General features: G+C 40.0%; 1 protein-coding gene across 1 annotated transcript in view; it reads right to left on the bottom strand.

The window, feature by feature from the left end:
* The window catches only part of TOX (thymocyte selection associated high mobility group box), a 184973-nt gene that overhangs the window by 148366 nt on the left and 17748 nt on the right, over nt 1-18859 (bottom strand). The window contains exon 2 of the mRNA XM_024742660.1: nt 3477-3542. Coding sequence (XP_024598428.1) covers nt 3477-3527 — 51 coding nt within the window. The 5' untranslated portion in view covers nt 3528-3542. The remainder of the gene's footprint in view (nt 1-3476; nt 3543-18859) is intronic.

An 18859-nucleotide genomic window follows, 5' to 3' on the forward strand; every position in this document is an offset into this window, starting at 1 on the left:
ACATTAAAACACACACACACACACACACACACACACACACACACACACACACACACACACACATATTAAAAAAAAAAACAGTCCTTCTCAATCTTTTCCACACAGTTCCTGAACTGAGACACAGGTGAGAAGTGAAGAGTTCCTATGTCCATGGAACTGGTAAAGAATGTTGCCAGTGTGGGTGGAAAGCATGGAATGAATAGGTAGTCATGGAAAATGATATTTTTGTAACTTCCATAGAAGAAAAAGAATGAGGAAAAGAAAACTGGAAAAATAAGTAAATAAATAGATAAATGACCTTGGTGCCATAGAAAGTTCCTATCAAGAGAACCGGACTCCTGTTTCCTTTGATGTACTTAGTTCAAATGAACATTTATATCTTGAGCATAATCAATCACATATAAGGAATTACAGAAGGTACTAGAATTGTAAGGGCTGGAGAAAGGAGCTTGAGTTTTTCAGGGAAAGAGAAGGATCGATCCCCAGCATGAGTGGGCCTGGGCTATTCTGGAGAAGGCGCAGAGCTCTGGCGGGCAGCCCAATCCCCTTCCACCTCCTTGTCGTGTCCTTCGGCATGTTGGTCAATCAAACATGACACGTTAAGAATGACAAAGGAGTGTGTGATGGCCAGTGGCCCCTCCTCATGTCTGGCTTCCCTTCCATTAGCCACTCACATTTTCCCCCAAACTCTACAAAAGGGAACCTGCAAGTTCATGAGGTATCAAGCAACATGGGCCCCCTTAGCCAGGGTCTAGAAACCCACCAAGAAATCTTGCATTGCATGGTTCAAACGCTACCCAGAGTAAGAAAAAGCTAAATGGTCTCTAAAGCACTGAGTGGCACACTTAGGGCTATTATAGGAGAAAACAGTCAATATTGTAAGAACGAAGCCGGGAGAAGTGGAAATGTCATGGGTTTTTATTGCATACTTGTCAGGCTTATTACAGGGTGGTATATTCGATGTAAAAGCTGCCTATCGATTACAAAATTATATGCAAAAAAACTTAAGGATTTGTATACACTAGCTTAAGAGGTATAGAATTCACGTAGTAGATAGTGCCAGAGAGCCCTCTGGGACTGTCTAAAAGAATATCATTAATTTTTACAGCGTCCTTCCATTTCTGGAGCCATTCCAGCACTGGCTTTCTATAAAAATCATTTCAAGTTTAGAATCATGCTATTTGCCTGCAGCGACATCACAGGAGCAGTAGTGTGCCATATGCTACTGCTTAGCACCTTAGTCTGTTGGGTCCCAAAGCATGTACTGATTTGACAATTGAACAGGAATTAAAATTGTTGAGAGATACTAAGAGGCAAGTTGTCTTGGATTACTCAACTATGCAGATGTTTGATGTTATGTAGGAAAAAGAACAAAGCTATTTTTTTTCCTGCAGGATGACTAAAATCTTATTTATAGTTGCCGAAAGGGGTAAATTGATTAAAATTCCCAAAAGAATACCAGGTAATGAATTCTTGAATATACCATATTACAGTAAACAAAAGGAATGTCAAGTGTAAAATTTAGCTAAGGCCATTCAACTTACGTAATTTGTGAAGCTGATTCTCTGCCAGAGTGTGTATTATTTTACATTAGTGGAATTTTTGAAATAGCACATTCTAAAAACATTTTCATATGTGCTGCATTATTAAAAAATAGTTTGCTTCAGGCACACAAACCGGCTATATCTTTACAAAGCACATAACGTATCTGGAGCTCTTTCCTCCTTCATGAATTATCACTGGTATTTAAAACATTCTTGGTAACTCGACTTAAATATTAAGAAAAATAACGTTAGTTGTTTGATTTTAGTCAGGGTTTAATATTATTCATTGTACTTGAATTTAAAAATCTAAGTTGTTATAATGTATATCCTTTGAATTTCCAATCCTTTATCCAAAAGTCTTTAAGACGGACATAATGATTCTCTGAAAGGGAGCAGCTGCTTTATAACAGCAATCATTTATTGAGTTTGTGTTTCTACTGTTTCAAACAAATTCAATTAGCCCTTACACTTCAAAACCCTAAAGGCAACAAAGAGATGATACCAGGTTGCTTTAATCTAATAGTAATACTAAACTTGTCAGTACAGTTTTGGGATTGATGGTTGGAAGAAAATTAATAGTAACATTTTTCATTTTTTAATCAAACAGTCCTACTCAGAACTACCTATGGATCCTGCCGGCTACTTAGCTGAATGAATTCAGTTAAGTAAAAATTCTAAATGCAAAGCCCAGCCTTCCAAAGGTATTCCGAGAGTGATCGACTCAGTTGAATGGAAGGAAATGTAGTCCGGATCTTTGAACTTAATGATGACCTTCTCATCTGAACAATATAGTATAGTTTCCAGAATGTCTGCCAGAGAAGGCAGTGATCATAATGACTTCTAAATGCAAAGTTCATGGAGAGGCAGGCCTGCCTCTGTTTTGAGTTAAGCCTGAGACATTTTGTTCTTAGAGAAATTTCAAAGCCCCATAAAGTGCACCCCTGACACATACATTAGATTTAATTCACTGACAAGCATCATGAAGAAAAATCGTTCTATTTTTGTTCCCTATTCCCCCACCCTTCCCAGTTATCACATCTATTGGGGCGGATATGAAAACAACTGTTTTCAATGTCTGAGTTTATGCTATAGTTACTGACACATGAAACTCCAAGCTACCATGGTTTTACTCTTCCAGAAAAAAATATGTGCAAGTCCACACAATGCTCCTGTGAACTCTGCCTCACTTTCATTTATTCATTTATTTGTTTTTGCTTACAAGTTTCTTACATATCATATTATAGTGGCCCCCTAGGGCAGTTACCACTTTGCTTCAAACGCCCTCTGTGGATCAAGGGGCCTGGTCTTAAGTATCTAAAAATAAATAGCCAAGCCTTCACGTCTATAAATGTAACCACTTACATTTTCATTGGACTTTTGTTGTCACTTCTCATGATGAAATACCTTGTCAACCGTTCCCAGGGAAATGGATACAAACGTGCCCTTCAAAGGTTTCCCATCATATCGCGGATTTTGGCTTGAAAACAGACATAGAGCACTTTCTGGCCCTGCGATGCTGGAGATCAGTGGAGCATTTTATTGAAAACTGCCCCAATAATTGATCATTAAAGCTATTTGCGACATGTGTAGCTTATCATGATTAACTCATCTATAGTCAGAAGCTCAAATAACCTGCACCTGTAAAGACTTTATTTCCTAAAGGTAAAACAACTGTTTAGGAAAGATCATGCTGGCAAAACAGCTGCTTGCCGTTCTGGAGAGGAAACAAGGTATTATCTTTCAACAAATGCCAACGCTGGTGTTTTATCAGCTCGATCTCATTAACTGAAAACAAGGCTTGAATGCTTTGTTTATAAATTATGATTATTCCTGATTGCGGCAGTTACTGATAGTGCTACTCATTTGCAATGCAACTCTTTGAATTTGTTTAATTACAATTTGAAACAAGGCAGAGAAGATTAATTAACCCACCTGGCTGGCTGGCACATAGTCCTGGCTCGGCTCTGTCATGCTCATATACATGTTCTCACCGTCAAACTGCGAATGAAATAATAGTAAACATTCAGCAATCTTGACTGCGTGCATGTTTGTTTTGTTTTGTTTTGTTTTTTTCCACCATCAAACTGGAAAACAGTAGCCATAAAAAAAAAAATACTGTGGTTGGAACTACGCAAAATCTGTCACAGCAAGAGAGCCACATCTATTCTTTGATGTTTCTGTTGTCATTCTCCTGACCCTGGATGTCAGTGATTTGGAGTAATTAGTGCTCTAGTAATTACAGCAAGCAAGCAAGAAATGAATGGTTTCCTTTCGTCTGCAATCTGTTTTAAAACAAAATGGCTCATTTTGCGTACCACGTATATACATATTGCAGTTCGGCTGTACTGAAGTATTAAGTGGATGGCATGATTTCTGAAAGAAAAGGACAATGGAAGATACACTGAGGCACAGCTCAATGCATTCTGAGTTTGGCTCTCAAACATGAAAAAGTGCAGAGTTTTCATAATAGACTGAAATTGGCTTCATCACAATAGCCTTATGATTAAAGAATTTTATAATAATATTTGAAAAGAGCCCATGCCACTACAAGCACGGCTAAGAATGATAATAATAATGGATAACAATAAAAATATACAGGCTCGATGATTAAACTTTCCTCTCCGAAGTTTTTCAAAGACACAGAATTAATGTAAGTATTACGAACGCATAGAAATCCGTATAGGAATTTAAAAATTAGGAACGAGATGGGAGGAGCAAATTCCTGGGGGCAGTTCGAGTGCAGAGCTGTGGAAGAGTTCAAACAACAACAGCAGCAGCATACTTTTCATTATTCGGGTTTCTGAAAGCAGTAATCACTCCATTCAAACTTAATCCTCAGCTATCTTTAGTCACTAGATAAACGGGCAAAGCATTTCCCTTTTAGTTAAAAGAAGAATTTTCCCAAGGAAATAGTCAAATGGACTAATACAGCCAGCTTCAAAGAGCTGAGTCTGAATGCTCTTTCACTGCAGACTAGTTTCAGACACGGGAACTTGAAAATCTGAGAAGTTATTTTTCAAGACACAACAGTGTTCCTGATGGAGATACACGTGCACAGTTCTGTGGATGTACTTTTACACCACCGGAAAACTGTGTTATAGACATGGCATAAGAGGCCCTGCGAACACTGGGGACACACCACAGCTTCGGAACTGGCTCTGAACTACAGACAGCAGCAGTCAGTGCCCTGAAGAGTCGCATAAACGTGAGCTGCACAAGTAAAGACCTCCCTAAGGACACTGAAGCACTCATCAAGTTCAAAGAACCGAAGGATTTCCTCACACATCATCCTGCAAATGTATTTCATGTTTTGTGAACAGACTTACCTAAACAGATCTGAAGTCACTCACTGAAAGATGTGGTTGTTCGGACAGATCAGAAATAGCACACCCAGAAAAGAACAGCTGGGCAGTTTGGCTGCTCTGTCATCTGGCATAGGAGCCCTGAGTCCGAGTGACTTACCCAAGGTTGGTTTTCCATCAGTCAGGTGAATGCCTTCAACCCAAAGGTAGTCTAGCCCCAATCGATCCGCCTGTTACTCCTACCGGCTCAAAACCTAACAAAGAGCATCATTTAGCATTTCTCCACCGCCACCCACTGTTGGTTTGTTTATAAATGTTTTTAACGTTAAGATGCCAAAGAACCATCTAAAATATGGACAGTTTCTCTGACTGTGGCAAACTAAACTGAAGTAGTGAAGTGAATCAAATACTCCACTGCCTATGCATATTCTATAAATGTGTTACTTTCTATTTCATCTTCTCTTACTCATTTTCTAAATCTGGTGTCATTCTCAAGCCAACTAAAGCTTTGAAGTTTTGGTTTTAGTCTATCCAAAGTGTATGCTAATTGAATACATGCAATGTTACTGCTCCTGAGGACTCTTTCCTCAAAAAGTATCAGCACTTAAGTAATACTGAGCCAGGGCTGAAACAGCATTTTAAATAAAAGATATGTGGCTACAGGAAAAACTATTGTTTTGAGTATATTCTATGTGCCTGTAACCTACCTGTATCTTTACGTGTATTAACTGATTTAATTTTCACAACAACAAAGAGTTAAAGTATTATTATTACCTACAAAGGCACAGAGAATCAAAGCTAGAGGCTCGAAATTACACAGCTACTAAAAGGCAGGGCTGGGATTCAAACCCAGGAAACGTGACTTTCTAGCATGTGTATGTAACCCCCATAACAAATATAAATATATTCTGAATCATAATGATGAGTAAGCCATCAATTCTGAAAATGTCAATATATTATCAAAGCAGAGTGATGACAGTATCTCAATGGCGTTGAGATACTGTACAGAATTTCTATGGTATTGTGAGGCTTTCAAAAAAAAACAAGAGTCCCGGTGACCTGGCAATTTAGGAATCAGGCTGGCAGAATATTCCTGGATGCTTTATAATTAAGCCTTAAAACACAGGGAGGTGGTTTGACAGTTAATTTCTTGTTTGTTTGTTTGTTTGTTTTACGGTACGCGGGCCTCTCACTGTTGTGGCCTCTCCCGTTGCGGAGCACAGGCTCCGGACGTGCAGGCTCAGTGGCCATGGTTCACGGGCCCAGCTGCTCCGTGGCATGTGGGATCTTCCCGGACCAGGGCACGAACCCGTGTCCCCTGCATCGGCAGGCGGACTCTCAACCACTGCGCCATGAGGGAAGTCCTGACAGTTAATTTTATGTGTCCATTTAGCTGGGCCACAGATATTTGGAAAAATATTCTGGGTGTGTCTGTGAGGGTGTTTTTGGACAAAACTAATTCAAATTGGTAAAATGAATAAAGCAGATTGCCCTCCCTACTGTGGATGGGCCTCATCCAATCAGTTGAAGGTCTGAATAGAACAAAAAGGCTGACTTTCCTGAGAGTAAAAAGGAACTCTTCCTGCCTGACTGCTTGACCTGGGACACCAGTCTTCCTGCCTTCAGACTCCAACTGAAACATCAGCTCTTCTTGGGTCTCAAGCCTGCCAGCTTTTGGACAGGAACTATGCCATTTGTTATTGTTTGAATATTGTTTTTTATGAAGAAAAAACAAACAACTCCTGGGTCTCCAGCTTCCCAAGTACAGATCTTGGGACTTCTCAGCCTCTATAATCATATGAGCCAATTCCTATAATAAATCCTCCCCTCTCTCCACCCCCCTCCTTCTCCCCATGCCTCTGTCTATATCTCAGTATGTCTCTGTCTATATATATATCTGTTGGTTCCATTTCTCTGGTGGACTCTACGCAGGTGGCTTCTTCTATTACTATCAAGATATTCACAACTCCTCTGAAAGTTTATCTCTGGAGGACCTGAAATGTAGAGACACATAAAGAGATGACCTCTATCTTACACTACTGCCTGCTTTCTAGGGGAGCGGAAGCCACAGTGATTTTGCTGTGAGAGTCTCTGGCCTCACCATGCCCACTTCCTGTGCCCCGGTGCATGTCACATACATCTGCACCTCTTTGTCCAGACTGCCTTCCTTCCCTTTTACTTGTTAAAATGTTTCTTACACCCCTCAGTTCCCTTTAGTCAGGGCTGTCTCTAGCCTCTGGGCACCCTGTGGTAGCTTTCTGGTTCCAGGCAGGTTTTGTTGCCAGGGGACTAACTCCATGGGGCTGTGAGCTACGAGACAGTACACATCTTGGTTACCTTTAGTGTCTTTATAGCTTAGGGCTGGCATATAAGAAGTCCTCAGGCAATGTCTAATTAACAAAAATTAAACTATATTTGCTTGGTTAAATAGATCATCTCCCTAGAGAAGGCAATGACTTGAGAGCAGGAAGAATATTCAGCTTTTAGAGAATGGTTTGAAGGCTTCTGAAAGGGGAAAATTCATAGTCTTATAGTGGATTAAAACTGGAGCAGAATTAAAATAGGAGCAGAAGCTCTTACGAAGAAAAAAAAATGTACAGAAATAACCAGGAGACCAATACTTAAATGCTGGAACCTGTCCTTCCTCAAGATTTTTATTCAATTAAGAAACATGTAGATTGACCAAGAATCAAGAGATCTGGCTATAAATTAACTTATGGCCTCTTTTTGAAGAATTCTGAGTTGCCAAACAAAGATAAATGTAGGTCAGAACAATCCTGGTCATTCCCCCTGTGTTTGGACAGTCTTGAGCCCGGGGAGAAAAATAAGCCAAGATCCCAGTGCTCCAGCCCCACCCTCTCAGCCACAGACTGCTTTCAGGTTAATGTCATCCTTGTACCTTTTACAGCTCCACCCAACCGCAGCCCGGTCCAGGAGCTGGCTCCAGGGATCTCAACAGGCCGCGTGCTGGCGCAGCGTTCTTAGAATGCACCCTGTGGCTTGGCTTTCTGCCGCGCTGCCATCTGAAATTGAATGACAGTGCACAGAGTCCTAGAATTTCCGTCCTGGGACGGTCCCTTGAAGGCATCACATCTGAACCCCTCATGTTATGACTGAAGAAACAGACTTTTTACTGGTCATGCAGTACATCTGGGTGTAGAATCAAGGTCTAGATTCCTAGCAGAAGAGTTTTCCACTATGACACACTGCGTCACCCATATACTCCATCACCCACAAAAAGTGAGGGGGCAGACTCTACGGCTACTGTTTTATACTCCATCGCAAATAATAAGTGGGGGGTCAGATCTCCGATGTTCTGCGTGTGGCTTGTTTGCCTACCCCACAGTCTGGAAGGCACAGTATTTGCGTTATTCCACTAAGGACCCCAGTTCACTTCATCTGGACCACATATTAGATGAACCTTATTCGTAATTGTTGTAATAACATGATTTTATTAAAAATAACTAACTTCATTTCCTTACTCCTTACGTTTGTCACAGTTATTCTTAGAAGTCAGCTAAATTTAGGCATTATAACTTTTCAAAATATATCTAAGCATCCTAGGACTTAAAATTTCCATGTATTCTCAAGTTAAAACCTGAAGCAAAGTTTGAAGGAATAAATAGGCTGACTTATTTAAAGCTAAATGTAAATGGCATCAACTCAGGATTAGCCTTTCTGACCAAGTGCGTTATACTCTTTCTCGTGTTTTGATTTCAAAGCACCAGGGGATGCAATCACATAAAAAGTCATTTATAATCTTCTACTACAGTTTTTAAAAATTGTTTTCAGAGGATATTAACCAAACCCATAATCCCAAAGAGCTTTTCAAACTAGGTAGTTATTATTTCTTCTATTTAAAAACTGAAAGCAGACATCCAACACTGTCTGAACATAGTGAACGAAGAGCAGAAATGAGTAATATTAGGCTCCCAAAACCACTAACACAAGAAAAATCAAAGATAGAATGTGAAGTATAAAGCAATCATTGGCACTGCTATAGGAAATGGGATCTATTTAGGGAAACCATTAGAAGAAAACCAGAAAACTGCTGCTGGGGGAGGATGGGGGGACCTCATGGGATTCATGAAACAGTACCACATTGTATCTCCTGTAAAAGCGAAGAAAACCTTACATTTCTGGGTGTTCTCTGAAGGAATATTGGATACTCTGTTTTTGTTTTTTTTTTAAAGGAGCTAAAAATGGAAATGTTTATAACAGAGAGTTAATTTGATATTTCTTAGAAGATAATAAATCACTATAAGACAGGGTAATATCGTCAAAGTAAAATGTCCACTTTTTACTGCTTGGCTCAATGTAAGATTAAAAGTCACTTTTTTTTTTTTTGGTAATGAAAGAAATTGCGTAAGTTTGGTCGATGAAAGCAAAGACTTTTGCTGTTTCATGTAGAGCAAAGCATTTTAAAAGCTATAGCATAATGTGAAGGGCGGTAACACGCGCTGAGCACAGCTGTCACCGCTGTTCACACGCAGAGTAATGTGTAGCCAATAAAAATAGAGCAAGGTGAGCTCCTAGCTTACTACGCATCCTCCATTCTCCAGGAACAAGGTCAGGAGACACTGGAGAGGGAGTATGTGTTTATTTATCTTCCAGCCCCAAGGCTGACTGTGGAAATGTGAGATGGTCTAAGGCAGTCCGCCTCCATGCTGCGCCAGGCTGAAAGAAACGTACTGAGCACTGGGGCTGGGAAAGCGGCTCGCGTGCACTGAAAGGAGACCAGGGAGCGCAGCCCATCAACACCCAGAGAAAAGGAAACAACTGCTGTTGGTGCTTTCAATGGATGTGCATTACAACCTGGGGGCACACAGAGCTGAACAGGGAAGGGAAACCCCTCTCGGTCAGCTCCCGTCACTTGAACTTGAGTGGTAAACACTCTGCTGCAGATCTGAATGGCATGGAGAGGAAATATGATCTGGGCACAGAGTGGCTGCTTGAACACGTGGCCTCTGGAGGAGGAGACAGAGAAAATATCATCCCACTTGGCTATAGTGTCCCAAGTAGAACACTATACCCACCGCTTAGAATCTAGGCTCCACTTGGGAACTGAATTTATATTCACATCTTTGTCCTAGTGATATATTTATTTGGGGAAGAACTGTATATCATGCTTCTGTTGTTAACTTTAATAACTGACATTTTCAGCAACAGGGCTATGCATTTACCTTGATCCTGTCCTCATAAACGCTGTCCTATACCAAGGCCCAATGGCGTGACTCGTACGGTAGCAGCAGTCTCCCTCTGCTGTTAAGGGTACAGCTACAGTGAAATGTGTGTTTGCTTTTTTAAACAACACACCAAACTTATTAACTCAAATGCACTCTGTATTAGTTTAAGTAGTCACACTTAAAAGTCACACTTGATGGCTCCACACTTAAGATAATGATGCCATAATGGTTCAAACGAGTTCTAACCTTTGCAGGCACTTCCTAACCACGTTAAATATATTAAGCCACTTAATTTTTATAACAGTCTTGTAATATGGTGACAACTGTTACTCCCATCTTACAGATGACAAAACTGAGATACAAAGAAGTTAAGTAACCTGGCTGTGATGGATCCAATCACATATTCCCCAGGTCTGCTCCGCCTGCTTGACCCTCAGGCCTTGGCCACTGGCCTTTAATTCCACAGTGCTCATGGTGATAAAGTCGCCAGACCCACCATTCCTGCTGCCACCACAGGTACAGTCAGAGGTGCCCCAAGCCCACACCAACTGACATCAAGAGGCTCTGGCCCGGGGCCAGAGCCGAAGAGGTTCTGCCTTGCTGAGTCTGTGCAGAAGGGCTGGTAACAGACCCTGAGAGCGTGGGGGAAGTATGGCCGGGTGGAGAGGACTGGCTCCCGGCGGTCCCTGCGGCCTTTGTAGAGAAGTCCCCTGTGCCCCACAAGCAGCGGTGACTGGCTGCAAAGCTACGGCAAGCCTGGAAACATGCACCTTGTGTTCCGTTCTCCCTGCTTCCCTGCCGTGGTCCCCCTTGCTCTGGATTCCCTGGGCCAGCTCTCCTGGCATTAACATGCGAGCTTTCACCACAGGCTCTGCTTTCTGGGGCACCTGGACCAAGACAATGCCCAGTGAGTGGCCCAAGGTTAGTACGTGACAGCTCATAACTGCAATGCTACATTTCATGCCGTCTTTATTCTGCTTCTATTATATTATTGAGTCATTAGCTCTATTTTAAATGCCAATGCAGAGACAGAAACAAATTTATGAAACAGTAATCAACAGAACTAAGACTTTCCAATACCATGAAAATATCACTCCATTTACTAAAAGCCCTCCACATGGTGTCTGGTATCAGAAAATCAGGAGCAATGATTTCTGATTCCATGTAGGAGTTTTGTTTTTCAAATGAATTTCCAAGTAAATTCTGAATTTCTATAAAGCAAAAAGCTGTAAAACTATATACTGTGTAGTTGAAACTCAGTGTAGTTTCAAATGCTTGTTTCAGAACATTCCCCTGATGTATCACGTTGTAGACAAGTTTTTCTGAATCCATCTACTAAGAGAACAATTTGAGAAGTACATTCAAGCTTGCTGGCAATCCTTACCTAAGCGCACCATTTCCACATCACATCAGCTCTCACCTCATTTACCACAGTACCTAAATCCTGCATGGACGTGGAATGAAAAGTATGAAAGTCATTATTTTGGGGGGGGGGGGGGCTCTTTTATTTCTGGTATTCCTTTGAAAGCACGGTGAACATTTTCCAGTATCTGACACCTGACACATAGAGAAAAAGGTGAGAACATTTTTCGCACGTCTAGTCTGGAAGAGCACGCTCTATTCTGGGAACCTCAAAACAAGAAAAATGTAAGACTAGAAGTTCAGAGCATTGAGATGGTTCTGAGACTTGAACAACAGATGTAGAAAAAGATTAACAGAGAAGTTACATTTAGACTGGGATGGAAACTTTTTAAAAAGAGTTGAGGACAAACAATTATTGAATAATTTTGAGAGTAAAAGTAGTGGTACCAAATAAAAGTACAAATAGGAAGGTACAGAGTTATTAAGATGGAGATTCTCACTTCCCTATTATTATTACTCAGAAAATAACACTGAGACTAAATATAACAACGATGTTACAGGAAGAGACTTCTGGTCATTAAAATCTCCTAATGGTAGGACAGGTGTTGAAATATATTTTGGTATATTCAGGGCAAACCTGACCAATTAGAAACATAAGAAGCTCAGTTTAGATCTACTCCATTTCCTTTTTGAGATCATATATAGCATTTATTTTTTTCAGGCTCCAGAGAGTTTCTGTTTTCTGAATGAAAACATACTGACATTTTGAAGAACTGGATTAAATCTTTCAAGTCATTGAGTATAAATCTGTCCATTAGGAAAGGAAGCAAAGCTCTGTTAGCATGGATCTTTCACTTTAAGGAACCTGAGAAGACACTCAATCTGTTTGTTTTATCAAAAGGAGTATAATTCTTAAATTTTCTTTGAGATCTTCAAATACTATATAGTTATACTTATTTTTTTACATCACCTTCTTTGAAATTTAACCCATGATCCCATGTAACTTTCCCTGCTGACTTATCCACATTTTTATGAAGATGATGGCATAATTTTCCTTGCTTTAGCTTAAGACTTCATGCATAAGATGCGCCCTTCCCAAGGCATGTTCATTACATGTACTTATAGAGTTTCAATTCCTAAGTTTCTTTTTATTGTCTTCATGTTTACAGTAGTTCTAACTAGTCCCCCTCCTCATTCTCCCACTCCAATTTGAATTTTGTTTTTGGTAGCATCCTCCCAAATACTTCATCCTCCTTTTGGACAACCTCTTTCTTATAGCATGATATGGTGCCAGAAACATGTCAGATCCGAAACAGGAAGTCTTGTTGCTGGAAACTGCAAGCCTGCTTCCACTCAAAGCCTTATTTATACTGCACGGTGAGAAGAGATTGGTCTCCTTTGTTGTACTTTCTGGAATGGCACCGTGTGATGCTCTTTTACTGAAAGATTGAGAGAATATCACCACATGGTACTATCGGGGTAAGCCACCTAGCACGGTCTTACTGCCATACAGTAAAACGTAATGGTAACCAACACAGTCCCAGATAAAAATGCGGTAATCGTTCATTCAACAAATGCTCACTTTCGCACCCACTGTGTGCCAGGCCCCGTTCACAGTGATAGCAGCTAAGCTAACATTTATTTTATACTTACTGTGTGCCAGATGCACACATGCATTCACTCATTTGATCCTTATAACAACCCTGTGAAGCAGGCAGTATTCATGTCCTTTGACCAATAAGGAAACTGAGCCCTAAAGAATTAAGTCACTTGGAAGGGGTAGAGCAGAGCCTCAATTCCAGGTCTGTTCGAGGACAGAAAAGTACCTACTAGAAGGACATCTGCTAAAGGGAAACAAGGCCCTTGCAAAAGAAGAGGATCAAGCAACATGAAAGTTTCAGGTATCCCAAAGTGACTGTACAATTAATGAATATCGTTTCCAATTCAATGGCTACCAGGACAGCAGACTTCGTTATATTATTTTAGTGACAATATCCACGTAATGACAGTGGGTATTTCCTGTAAGTACATACTTTATTCCACAGTCAACGCTAATGGGACCAGAGCAGTCACTAGAGGCAGGAAGTGCGTTAGGAAGACCACAGAGTTGAATAATCCAGAGTAGGGTTTGAAACTCATGTTTGCCACTCAATAGCTGTGAACTTGGGAAGACGTGGCCTCTATGAGCCTCAGTGGCCCTCTCACAGGATTGTCATGAAGACCGTACCTGCTTGGGGAATCGCCTGGCACAAAGTACATGACTAGCTGATTCTCAAAGACAGTCCCTTACCTTTCTGATTACTGCTTGATGACCTAGACCAAGCCAGACGCAGTACATTAAACTAGTCTTCCTTCTTCTCCCCGACTGCTTCAAATCTTTCAACGCTCCCTAAGGTTTTCAAGGGAAATTCCAACTTCCTTAGTTTAGAACACAAGGTCCTTCATGATGAGAACAGCAGTGCCACCTGTTTATGGATGGTGCCCACGCTAAACAGCCAGTGCCAGTGCCATGCCAATGTTACACATTTTTAACACCACTCCTGTCTACATCTCATGTCACTGATTGATTGTGTGGGCGGCAAATCCCTGCCTCTGTTCCTCCCCATCATTCCTTCTGCTTGGAATACCTTTCCACCTCCCACTCCATTAGTTCTCTCCCAATTTTCAAGTAAAAAGATATCAGGGAATTGATCAACCAACCTGGAACACTTCTGAAAAGTGAAGGGAGGTACTATTACTAAATATGATTGAACATCAGGCATATACTTGGCCTCTCCCAGACAAGAAGTATCTTCCCCCCAGAAGGTAAGCCTTCTCTGACGTCACTGATGACTTAGGGTCCCTCCTCTGTGCCTCCATAAGTTTGCTACAGCATCAGATGCTTATTGCAGCTTATATCTCATTGTGCTGTCACTGTTTTGTGCTACCCCTCTCCTACGCTGGACTATCAACTATGAGAGGGCAGGGACCTTCCTGTTTATTTTTCTATCCCCAGTAGTTAGCATATGTCAAGCACACAGTATTTACTAAATAACATTACATGAATGATTAAATAAATTCAGTGCAATATTGTGAGAACTAGAAGCATTTCAGGTATCTCACCATTCTGCTATTCTGCAGTAGTATTTATTCTATGTGCTTTCATTTCCAAATCAATTTCCATCCATGAAAATAACTGATCCTCCAGGGGCACTGGACAAAAGCTTCTGTAAGCCAGATCACACTCCAGTTTTCCATTTCTTCCTATTCCAAAGGGGCCGATTATTATTATTTTTTTTTCAGTCACTCCAGTTTGGATAATGTGAAAAGAAGTTCACTATATGAGCACCTAGATAATAGTGAAAACCTTCATGGCACCAATAGGCAAGCCCAGTTCCAGTAAGCAGACTGTGCCCATGCTGCTCCAGATCAAGCTGGTTTATTTTTTCACACCGACGTCAAGCTGCTGGTGAACACTTTGCTCTCTGAATCATCTCCAAATCTATACCAGCAAGCTAATGAAAAGCCAACTGGATTGGCAGACAAGAGTGCAATTCATTCCTCCCTTTTCCCCATGTGGTTTCTGAGTAATCCAGGGCCTCTTATTCCCTTGCAGGCATGGTAGAATAGGGGCAGAATTTAGGAGAGATTCTATCATAGACTGGATCTGAAATAAGAAGACCCAAGTAGGACTCCTAGTTCTGACACTTCCTAGCAGACTGGTCTGAGAGTAAGAATTATACTTTCTTCATGCGATTATTTCAGATTCAAATGAGATATGGGAAAGCATTTGTAAATTGTAAAGCACTAAACGTACAATCCCTGTGCTACATTCTGGAAACTATGGTACTTCCCCTCTGATGGCAAGTTTATTTGATTGTTTTCATTATTAAGTGGAAAGATCAACAGGCAGAAAGAGTGCAGAATCAGGCTAAATGTGCCCTAAATTAAACTATGAAGAGGTTTTTAATATGGAAAATGACATATAGACATTATTTTTTTATCACTATATACAGAAGGGCAGAGTCCTACCTTAAATATTAGGTAAGAGAAAAGCAATGGAGTGGAAAAAAGAAAATAGTAGTGTAATTACCAGATAAATGAAAACTTTGTAGAGCATCATGTGTATGTATGTGCACGTAAATACGTACACGTTTTTTTACATACGTACATATTTATTTACTGCATGTGTGTATAAAATATTTTTTTCCTGAAATGTTATTTATTTGGTTTTTATTTAAGTTATTTTAAGCTACATAAGGGAGAAGCTATTATGGTTCAATACATTAAAAACTGCTACACAAAACTGCAGGGGAAATTGCCTGAAAATGTAGAGGATTACTGAACTCTTTTTTTTTTTTTTTTTTTTTTTTGCGGTACGCGGGCCTCTCACTGCTGTGGCCTCTCCCGTTGCGGAGCACAGGCTCCGGAAGCGCAGGCTCAGCGGCCATGGTTCACGGGCCCAGCCGCTCTGCGGCATATGGTATCTTCCTGGACCGGGACACGAACCCGTGTCCCCTACATCGGCAGGCGGACTCCCAACCACTGCGCCACCAGGGAAGCTCTGAATTCTTCTTTTAATTCACAGAGAAAATATTACGCTGTCATGGCAGGCTACAACATATCACATTCACTAAAATTGCTTCAGGCAGATTTATTGTCATAAAATGAAGATTTCAGGCAGTTTTTGGCATAAAAATGCAATATTATACTTAAATATTAAATATATAGTAGCATGATATAGAATGATATAGGTTTCCTATTGCATTTTATTTTCCTTAGCTTATTAGCTCCATACATTAAATTATCCGTAAGGTAACAACTGCTCATTGTGTTTTACGGAACTATATATAACAATTTTTGTTCTAGTCCGACAATTGCATAACCTAGCTAGATACTTAAGCTGTTTCAGTAATCAGTTAATGTTCCTTATAATGCTCACATCAAAACAATTATGTAATCTCTACTACTCTGTAACCTATAATTTCACTTTCTGTAAGAAACATTACATTATTAATATCTTTTGCACTTTCATATTTGCTATGAAAAATTCTGGCATAATATATTTTTATAACCATTAAGTAAATTAACATTAATGGTAAATTATGTAGTTTCAGGAATTTTTGTTTGAAATGCCTTCTGAATAGTTCTGAGTGGAACATACGTATTTTAGATATATATATATATATATAGAGAGAGAGAGAGAGAGAGAGAGAGAGAGAGAGTCTTGTCTCCAAGAAATCCTTCAATGTTACTTGAGACATTAAACTTGAAACAATTTAAACAAGTATTGAAATAAGAATAGGATGGAAACTAAACATTAAAGCAAATCAAATGATCTAAGATGGACTTTAATTTTAAAAGCAGAATGATTTGCTTTTTCTTCAGAGTTAACCCAACTTTTCTCAGAAAGTTCTATTATAGTGCCTACTCCCCATTCCACAAAGTTTAGGCAACAAAGCTCTTTGGACACAAGACAGGAAAATATCCCACATCTAATATTTAAAATCCATATCTTACAATATCCCCACTGCATACCATTTTCAGGCAGTGAACCTGCCTTTGTAACAATCCATTCATATCAGTGGTTCCACAAGCTAACAGGGTTTCTCAAAACGTGTACACTTGAACCTTTATGTAAAATTTTAAAACTGTACTTTTTAAAAACAGTACACTTTCACCCTGATTCTTGAAAAGGAAAAGGCTTGTGGATGTGTACTTTTAGGAAAGCCTATGAGGCACCACACTTTTTAACCCATCAGCAGTCACTGAAGACTTTTCAGTCAAACGTTCCTTAAGGTGAGAGGCCGACTTAATGAAGGGTTTCTGTAATGCCAACTACATCAACCATATAGTTTGGCCATTCCATTATTTAGATGGTAATTTAGCATTTCTTTGGATCTTTTTGTATTCAACATTTTGTTTTGTTGCTTGGTTCATTCTATTTAATAATATCAGGATAGATATAACACAATGAATGCAACCCGTATCTTCTATGGGAGTAGTTCTCAACTGGGGGAACTCTGCTTTTGCTTGTTACGACTGAGGGGTGCTACTGGCATCTAGGGTGTAAGGGCCAGGGATGCCTCTGTACATCCCGCAGTGCACAGCACAGCCCCAATGTGAACAGTGCTGCTCTTGAGCAACCCTGGTCTATGGAATGGGTTGAGTCTGAGGTTTTGGTAAACTGTGACATGAGAGATAAGATTCACTATGAAATGATTCATTTAAGTAATAAAGGTAACTCAAATCCTAAATCAATTCATAAGTCTATTTAAAAAAAAAATCATTCAGGTACGGCCTAAATAGTTTGTACAACGCGATATAATTACCCAACTCTTACGGGGCTGATAGCAATATTCCAGGTGCTTTGGGCATGGTGTTCAAAACAACAGGTAAAGAGCCCTCGTCATCCCATGCTTACAATTCTATTACTTCAAAATAAACATACGCCATATCACTTAAACTTTGGAGTTATAATTAGTCTAGGTACCTACAGAGTAACAAATTCTTCAAACGACACACGAAAACTGCCACCTGTCATGATTAAAACCCAAAACGTCTAAGAAAAATTAGTGATTTGTTACTTAGGATTCTACTTATCTTTTCATGCACAAAACTAACTATTTGTTTGCAAGATGTTGCATCTTCATTAAAACCATTAATATTCTGAGTAGATGGCAGTATCCATTTTATAAATAAAAATGGAATTTCACCACTGTGTTTCATGCAGTTCTTCGGACAATAATATTCTCACAAGATGTTATCTGTCTAAAAAGGCAGTTCTTTATCATAACACAAAGCAGTTATTGGTACATCTAATTCATAGTATCCATTATTTTTCAAGCAGTCTTCCTGGATATCAAATAGGCATATATATTACTCTTTGAGAGATACATATGCAGTATGTGTATATAATATTGTTGGGAGAGTGTAGACGCTATTTACCAAACCCTGTCTTCCCCAAATACTGTTATATTTTAAAACAATATAAAGCCATCTCTTCAATTTTTCTAAAAAACGAGAGTCTATGACCAGGTTACCTTCTAAAAAAGCAAGAGCAAATAATCTAAAATTAATGAATAAGTGCTCCTAATTTGGTAAGTATCCCATATTTCTTAGGCAGCATGTTTATCCCCCCAATCATAACTTCATGGGTTAATAAAGTTATGAGGTTCATTCACTGGGAATGTGGTCGTTAGGCATCGAGGTAAGTGTCTCAGGGATGCTCAGAGCAGCTAAGGGAAGTCAGCAAGGAATTTTAGATGGCCCCAGGCAATTCACAAAGTAGATGATCTGCCCAGTGGACGACGGGAAGTCAGAGAGGGCAGCCGACAGGGCCACTTCAGTTTGAGTGGAAACAGAAGACACGGCAAGTCAGCAGTGTTCAGGGAAAAACACCTACATTTAGGCAGAACTCTGGGAGGAGTTGGTCTGGGTCCTTTGCATCTTAAAATGGTAGACACTGTGCTGCTGGGGCCGACCT

The sequence above is a fragment of the Neophocaena asiaeorientalis genome, unplaced genomic scaffold (genome assembly GCF_003031525.2).
Source record: "Neophocaena asiaeorientalis asiaeorientalis breed wild unplaced genomic scaffold, Neophocaena_asiaeorientalis_V1.1 scaffold226, whole genome shotgun sequence".
Classification (NCBI taxonomy): domain Eukaryota; kingdom Metazoa; phylum Chordata; class Mammalia; order Artiodactyla; family Phocoenidae; genus Neophocaena; species Neophocaena asiaeorientalis.